The following is an 8,243-nucleotide window of genomic DNA, read 5'->3' as shown; positions in this document are numbered from 1 at the left end:
CTTGTCTTGGGAGTAAATGTGGATCAGTACACCGAAAATAATATGTTTAGGGGACTATAAACAAAATATCTCAGTTTCTAAAAAAAATGCATGTAATTGGCATCGTAGCATTTAAGCTTTGATCTTAATCAGACTGCATGATCCGTCAGCTTTAAAACTGTTACTTTCTTGAACATACATGATAAATCTCGTCCCTTGTTTATGTTTATAATAAATGTCTTTTACATTGGTGTCTGAATTTAAACATAGTAATCCTTATATATATATATATATATATGTCATCTTTTGAACACCTAAGAATTCAAAACCAATAAAGACCGTAAATTACTTATGACCTTAGGCGTTTGGTTTCTCGAGCTAAAGTTTAGTTCGTGTCACATCGAATATTCGAAGGCTAATTAGAAGAACTAAACATGAGTTAATTATAAACTAATTGCACAGATGGAGGCTAAACGGCGAGACGAATCTATTAAGCCTAATTAATCCATCATTAGCAAATGGTTACTGTAGCAGCACATTGTCAAATCATGGACTAATTAGGCTTAATAGATTCATCTCGCCGTTTAGCCTCCACCTGTATAATGGGTTTTGTAAATAGTCTACGTTTAATACTCATCTAAACATTCGATGTGACAGGTGCTAAAGCGAAGGAAACCAAACGCCCCCTAAGAGTTAACTGTAACTATGTGCCTAGATTAACTCTGAATCCCTTCCAGCTCTTAACAATAGGGTTGTTCGGCTGAACTTATAAGCCGGCTGAAAAGCTGAAATGAGAGAAAGATACTGTTCGGTGGCTGATAAGCTGAAGCGAACAGAGCGAATAGTAAAGTGGATTGACCTTGGCATGCTGGTATCAGGCATTTAGGGATGATACAGCTCCTATGCTTGACACTGGCACTAATCTTGTTCTGACTGACGCAATCAAACTATCTAATCAACTTTATGGCGCACTCCCTTTAACTCAGGACTCTATGCTATCATGGACCTTTGGCAAACTTTGCGCAGCACACCTTGACCATTGTTTCAGAAAATAAAAAGATTGCCAAAATTATTACTTTACTACTAGGGAAAAATATTTCCTTAAAAATCCTTGCATCATTCTCCGCTTCCAAGTTTCTGTAAATTAAAAAGTATAAAAGGGCTTAATTACGTAACAAAAATAAAGGTTTGTACTGTGCACAATTGTTATATTTGTGTGGCATTTGGTCGAGCTAGAATCAATTGGACCTGCTGCTGGTGACCGGCAGCGCAGGTTGCTGGACCTGATTAGCTGCTTGGTAGATTGCAATAATGGAGGAGGCCTAGATGGAAGGATCACGTTGGTGTCTTCGCGTGTTGCCTTGTCAGGGACTTGTTCGTTGGATGGTTTGTTTCCTCGGCAGATCGGAGCTCGCGTACTAGTGCTAGTAAGAGTGTAGGCGAAGGACCTGGCGAGCAGTAAAAAGGCACGGCGATTTATCTGGCCGGGTTAGCGCCGCCAGGGAAGCGTCGCCGCAGGCGTCGAGTACTCAGGAAGGGCCTTGAAGGCCAGGAAACGCTAGCTGATGGACCTGTCAAGGAACGGCCCGATTTTTAGCGCAGATGATCCAGCGGTCTAAAATTACTGTAGAAGTGGCCCAATATATGTGTCAGGTTTCGGTCATTAGAGGATGAGTCCTGCCATGAATGATCAGCAGCTGTGCCGTGGACCCGCAGTAGCGTGTGGGCCCATCGGCCAGCCGATGGCTTCAACCATTTTGCCTCCCGTCCCACGAAAGGCGAGAGCGAAACGAACGGAACGGGGGAGAGCGCAAACCGACTCGTCGATCCAAGCAAGGCCGAATTCCAGGAAGAAGCCAGCCGCGCGTCGTCTTCCTCCCTCGTCGCTCCCTATAAATACGCGCGACCGCGTAAGCCGCGAAGAAAAAGTAAAAAGGGAGGAGAAGAGAACTAGGACCGACCAGCGGCGGGGCGACGATGGAGAGGGGCGGTGGCGGCGGCCGCGGGGACGAGATGATGATGACGTCGGGCGCGACGGGCCGGATCGTGCCGGTGTTCCGCTCCGTGCTGTCACGGCGCGCGCTGCTGCGCGTCGCCGTGGCGCTGCACTCGCTCTTCATCTGGCTGCTGGTCCTCGTCGGCGAGCTCCGCCGGCGCCGGTCGGGGTCCGAGGCCGTGGCGGCGGACGCGGGGGCCGGGACGACCTGGAGGGCGCGGCGGCGGCAGCGGCAGGCCGTGGAGGAGGAGGACGTGAGGCGCCGCAGGGCGCTCGCGGAGGAGGTGGCCATGGCGGAGGACGCGGCCGCGGAGCAGGGGACCAGGTCGGACACGTTCCTCGTCGCCGGAGCCAGGAGGAACGCGCTCTTCTGCCGGCTCTGGGCGCCGGCCTCCAAGGAGATGAGGTGAGCGCGCCGCGGCGTTTGCGATTAATTAGCTTCCTTGGTGGTTCCGGCTGTGGAAAAATTGGCCGTCTCTGTTTTTTTTTGTTTGTTTCTGGAGGTTTCGTTTTCACCGCAGGCATTTCTGAGTTTTAATTTTTTTTCATTTCATTGGTGGGGTGGTGGGGGAGGGTACTTTGTGGCTGTGATTTCACGCAAACTGGCCGCGCTCGTGTGAATATCTTTGCATCATTTTAGTTCTGTCCGTGTCTTTTCCTTAGGTTTCGAAGTTTCTTTCGGCATTTTATCGTGAACTTTATGGGATTTTTGGTTCATGAACGATGATCCCGGAGAAAGTCGAAACTTTTATCCATTTTTTTTTCCAAAAAAGCAGTCTTTTGTTCAATTTACTCCTTGATTTCGGCCTTTGATGGCGATTATTGGTTATTGTGAGCCTCGATATTGTGATTTTGAACTGTTCATATACAAATAGCAAAGCGCCATGAGCACCTATTTAGGGTTTTGATCATCAAAGAAGAGTGCTTTACACGACACCTGATGCCATTAGCCAAACTCTGTAGAGCTTGTGGTTACTTCTATCTTAGCCTCGCAAAAGTCAGAATAAAGACTTGCCGTGGAATTCACGTCGAGTACATCCACTTTGCGCAACGTCAGTAATTCAGTATTCTTGCATTCATCGCACCGCCTGGGATTGCATTGAAGCTGTCGATTACGCCATCTTTTCCTTCATTTTGATTCTGGTTCTGTTGCAGTTAGGTTGTTGGCTGGCTGTAAGGTCAAATGGATTGGTTGTCATGCTTTTGCACATGAGTTGTCCTAAAAACCGGACTGTTTGGCTACACCTGTCATGGATTCTTATTCCGAGGATATGGCTAAACTTGTGAGAGCCTAGAATGCATAGAATTTTCTGGAACAGCAAGCAATTTATGAATAGTGAAAAAGAGGGCAAAGAAGCTTTATACATTACTGAACTTTAGAATCTAGATGGATAACTAAAGTGCAATGAATTAGCAGAATTAAAGCGGTGCCTTGTCTGCAATATTGGAACTTTTGCTCTATCATATCTGTCAATGCTCCATGATTATTTTTTTCTCTGAATGATAAGGGCTTCTGGCTCAGAACTACTTAGCTATCAAGAAAAAGGCACAGAATTTTTTAATAAAATCTGGGTGATGATATCTTTTATCCAGATCATCTGTGGGACTTATTCTTGTCATGCCTCTGTGCCTAGTTGCATGATCTATGTTCTCAATTTTATAACACCATAGTCAAATGTCCACCAAACAAAAACTGAAAAAAAGGCAGGAAACCGGTTTAGGTAATCCACCACTCCTAATGTTTCTGGTTAAACTATGTTTGGTATTGTTACATCATCTGATGACGTGGTTCGAACATCTCATTTATCCTCTTTTGTAGTACATTGGAAATGTGAAGTATGATTTGAACCTTCGAACGTTGTTCTGAGTGCTAATTGTATGTCCCATTGTGACACAGTTATGCAATTGCTTTCCTGTGAAATCTTAACTGATTAGTCTTTCCTCTCTTACTTCAGGGGCATTTTGGTCATCATACATGGTCTGAATGAACACAGGTTAGGAAATCATGCTGAGTCCTTTTTGTCATCGACTTGTGATGTATTTCTATGTACTTCCCTTGTATTCAAAAGCATAATTTTAATATCATTGATCCTGCAAATTTCCAGTGGAAGGTATTTGCACTTTGCTGAGCAACTGACAGCATGTGGCTTTGGAGTGTATGCAATGGATTGGATAGGTAAGGAGCACTGCTTTGGGTATTCTGAACATGCATATGCTGTCTGAGGTATGTATGGTTTGGCGAAAGATTGGTGCTTCACTTAGAAACAAAGAATGGAGGATCAATCAGCTTCAAAGCTATGAATTTTACCTGATTGTTTCTGCTACCTGATTGTTTCTGTTTAATGTTACCAAAAAGGATAAGGCAAACTTCATTTCCATCAACTGTTAGTTTTTTATCGCTAATGTCACCATGCTTATAAACTATTCACACTTGTTAGCAAGGCTGTAAAGTAGCGTGACTTTATCTCCGTTCATTTTGCAATCAGTTTTGCCTTGTGAACATATGACTATTTTGTGTTTGCATCAAACGTCAACAGGCTAACTCTTGCTTACTATGCGTGACAGGGCATGGTGGGAGTGATGGCCTGCACGGCTATGTGCCTTCACTAGATTATGTCATCGAAGACATAGTGAGTCTCTATTTCTGCCTAATTCGTACTTCTGTCCCTGATGTAATACTTGATTGACATTAGTATTTTTCAAACAGGAAGTACTTCTTGACAAAATTATGATGGAGAATCCAGGGGTCCCTTGTTTTCTTCTGGGTCACTCTACCGGTGGAGCTGTAGTCTTGAAGGTACGCAGTTATGAAATTGAACAGTATTTATCTACCGTATTTAGGCCAGGTTTAGACACTGACCCTACTTCTCTGGGCCTGTGAACAATGGATACCCTGACGGGCAGAGAAATGGTGCAAAACCTTAACAAAGTAGCCTGGTTGAAAAATGGTTTGGCTGCAGATTCTCATTTTACACGTTTGATGTCCGTTTCTTCTTTCATTGTGCTCATCACTAGCTTACAACTTGGCAGGCATCTTTGTACCCTCATATCAGAGAGAAACTGGAGGGGATCATCCTCACATCACCGGCTCTGCGTGTGAAACCTGCCCATCCTATTGTTGGGGTAATGCAACTACTCTGTTTTCCTGTTTGTTCACAACTGAAGTCCATATGACATTAAAGTGTACTTCAGATCAGCAAGTTGGCCATTTACTAAATAATTCAGCATATCCATCATTGAAGAAAAAAGTTGATTTATGCTCATTACCATTTCAGTACCATGAAACTTCTCTGTAAGACAGTGACGGTTATAGATTATTGAACACTAAAGCACAAGGATACACCTTCTATGACTCACTTTTTAAAGATCAGTTGAGGCAAGGCATGTACCTTGTTTTTCGCGTCGTCACTAAAAACAAATTCTTTATTAGTAAGCTGATAAGCTCTGACCTGATTTCATCGTGAAGGCCGGCATTTTTCTAACACAGCAGTATTGCGTTCTGTTTACATCGAAATGTTCAGACTAACTGAGGCTTTAATGGACCATGCAGGCTGTGGCACCGATATTCTCTCTGGTAGCACCCAAGTTCCAGTTCAAGGGAGCAAACAAGAGGGGCATCCCCGTGTCCCGCGACCCAGCTGCTCTGCTTGCAAAATACTCCGACCCATTGGTATACACAGGCCCGATCAGGGTTCGGACGGGCCATGAGATCCTGCGCATCTCCTCCTACCTTCTGCACAACCTGAAGAAGGTCACCATCCCGTTCATGGTCCTGCACGGCACGGCGGACCGGGTGACGGACCCGCTGGCTTCGCAGGACCTCTACAAGGAGGCCGCGTCAAGGCACAAGGACCTGAGGCTGTACGACGGGTTCTTGCACGACCTGCTCTTCGAGCCCGAGCGCGACGAGATCGGTGCCGAGATCATCGGCTGGATGGACGGGATGCTCCGGCGGCAGGCCGTGTGAATGGCAGTTGCACGGTGGTTTTCGCAATTCATTCTTGGTGGTGTTTTTCAGAAAGTGATCTATAGATTTGGGTGTGTTGTTGTGATTCTCTTTTGAATTTGCAAGCGGGAAGAGATGATATCTGTTCCAAGATGCAAGATGGATGCAATTTGTGTTCTGTAACCATCAGTATAATAACGGGGAGAGGAGTATGCATTCATGGTTTTTGAATCCTTTTGCCGACTTTGCTGGGGCTTGTGGGGCCAGTTTTAGCAAACTGTCGCTGTTGAGCTTGGTGACCGTCGTGTCCAACATTATAAGGTCTTGTTTAGTTGCTTAACTTTGGAATGTCAAAATTACTATAGCAACACTGTAACGTTTCGTTTGTATTTGTGAATTATTATTCAAATATTGACTAATCAGGTTCAAAAGATTCGTCTCACAAAGTACAACAAAACTGTACAATTAGTTTTTAATTTCGTCTATATTTAGTACTCCATACATGTACCGCAAATTTGATGTGATGGGGAATCTTCTTTTTGCATAGTGTTAAAGTTGGGATTTAGGAGTGAAACTAAACAAGACTTGCAGTAGTATCCGACGACCAGACGATCGGAGCATCTGCAAGCGGAGATCCGAGGTACCGCCTGGGGCAGGCAACTTCAAGACCGTAGATGGTGCTTCAAAAACTGTGCAGCTTGATGGAAGGGAATCAAGTTGGTCCCACCACTTTACTTGCGGGTCCCACTGACCTGCCTGCTTTACCTTCTCGCGGGGCACACAGCGGATGACAATGAGGCGAGAAAATTGTGGCAAACTGGTACATGGGCCCCACTACCCTCCGATGCCGCACCCCTCTACCGTCCCAATCCGGCAGATCTCCACGGGCGCTCTCCCTCCCTCACCCTAGAACGGCCATGGCGGCTAGCTCGTCTCCATGGATCCAGAATCAAGATGGTACTGTGATTTTAATGAGAGCAAGATGGTACTGGAGGCCCCTAGGTCTTGTTCGATTTGGGTTGTGGTGGTGCTGAGCACGGTGACGCTGTGGCTAAATCTAGCCTTACCTTACCGCATCACGGCCGGGCCCTAGTTATTGGTTCTTGATTTAATTGTAATTCCGTGTTTCTCTCTTTTTGGTTCTATGAAGTTTGGCCGCCTCCGCCTCGTCCCCAATGGCAACAGCAAACCTATGAAGTTTGGCCATGGCTCATGGAAGCACCGTGATCTGAGATCTAGATCCCCATTCTTCCCTCCTGCCATGACACCAACGAGAAGGATTCCAGATTTTTTAAGCCCTTCTTCTCAAATTCGGCATCAACTTGGGCCGGGATGTAGAGGTTAACGGGGGCAGGCTGCAGTACGTATTAAATATGGTTCTGCTTTTTTCTTAGGATATTGTTCTGGCCGAGCATGTTCTGCGGGTTTAGGGCCCTGTTTGTATACGCTTCTCTGAAACTCGCTTAATTCAGGCAGCAGCCTTATCTGATAAGCCTGCTGCCTGAAGAATCTGCTGTCTGAATAAGCAGGGTGTTTCCTGATTATTTTGTGTCGATTGTCTGTCCAGGTTGGTAAATTGACCTGAATGCCCCTAAGGCTGATAATAGCTCATTTTTATTGTGAATCTGAGGAGAAGACAATAATTCTAATACCTTTGGAGTATGTTAAATAGAAATTACATTATAATAATATGAAATTCATATGATAGATCGGTCTAGTATGAAAACATCCATCATGGGTACAACAACGAATCATGAAACCATAGCGACAGCAATAGCATCACGCAATGCACCATATCAATGTCATCTCCTAAAGCACCACCACCACCATCTGTGCTAGGTTGGGTTGGATTACCATCATCTTCCTCAAAATCCTCTTCAAAATGCACGTCATGTACGGCACTATCTCTGATGAAATTGTGAAGGGCCATACAAGCAACTATAATTTTCGACTGCTTGTTAACCGGATAACTGGGCAAATTCAAGAGAATGCGCCACTTCATCTTTAGAACTCCAAATGATCGCTCAATCACATTTCTAAGGGATGAATGTGCATGATTAAACACTTCTTTCAATCCTACCGGATGCTGACCATGCTGCCATTCAGAAACATGATACCTCTGTCCCTTGTAGGGTGCAAGAAATCCTTTTCTATTAGGATATCCAGAGTCAACAAGATAGTACTTGCCTGCATGTTATATTTATATGTTATATCACAATGAGCAAATATTACCTGAAAAATAAATTGCAACATAACTCGTCCTTACCATCGGGAGGATGTGGAAATTGATCCTTGTACGTGAGAAGCGTGTCCAATAATACA

The 8,243-nt window shown here is 44.9% G+C and overlaps 1 protein-coding gene across 1 annotated transcript; it reads left to right on the top strand.

The window, feature by feature from the left end:
• The first annotated feature begins 1,771 nt into the window (after positions 1 to 1,771).
• On the top strand, positions 1,772 to 6,152 carry LOC117857706 (uncharacterized). The gene is made up of 7 exons (XM_034740526.2): positions 1,772 to 2,381; positions 3,931 to 3,969; positions 4,081 to 4,151; positions 4,541 to 4,605; positions 4,683 to 4,772; positions 5,006 to 5,098; positions 5,526 to 6,152. The coding sequence occupies exons 1-7, from the start codon at positions 1,957 to 1,959 to the stop codon at positions 5,940 to 5,942; spliced, it is 1,200 nt and encodes a 399-aa protein (XP_034596417.1). The 5' UTR covers positions 1,772 to 1,956; the 3' UTR covers positions 5,943 to 6,152.
• The last annotated feature ends 2,091 nt before the right edge of the window (positions 6,153 to 8,243 follow it).

This window comes from Setaria viridis, chromosome 5, assembly GCF_005286985.2.
Source record: "Setaria viridis chromosome 5, Setaria_viridis_v4.0, whole genome shotgun sequence".
NCBI classification, from domain to species: Eukaryota; Viridiplantae; Streptophyta; class Magnoliopsida; order Poales; family Poaceae; genus Setaria; species Setaria viridis.
This window is presented reverse-complemented; position numbering and strand designations above follow the sequence as displayed.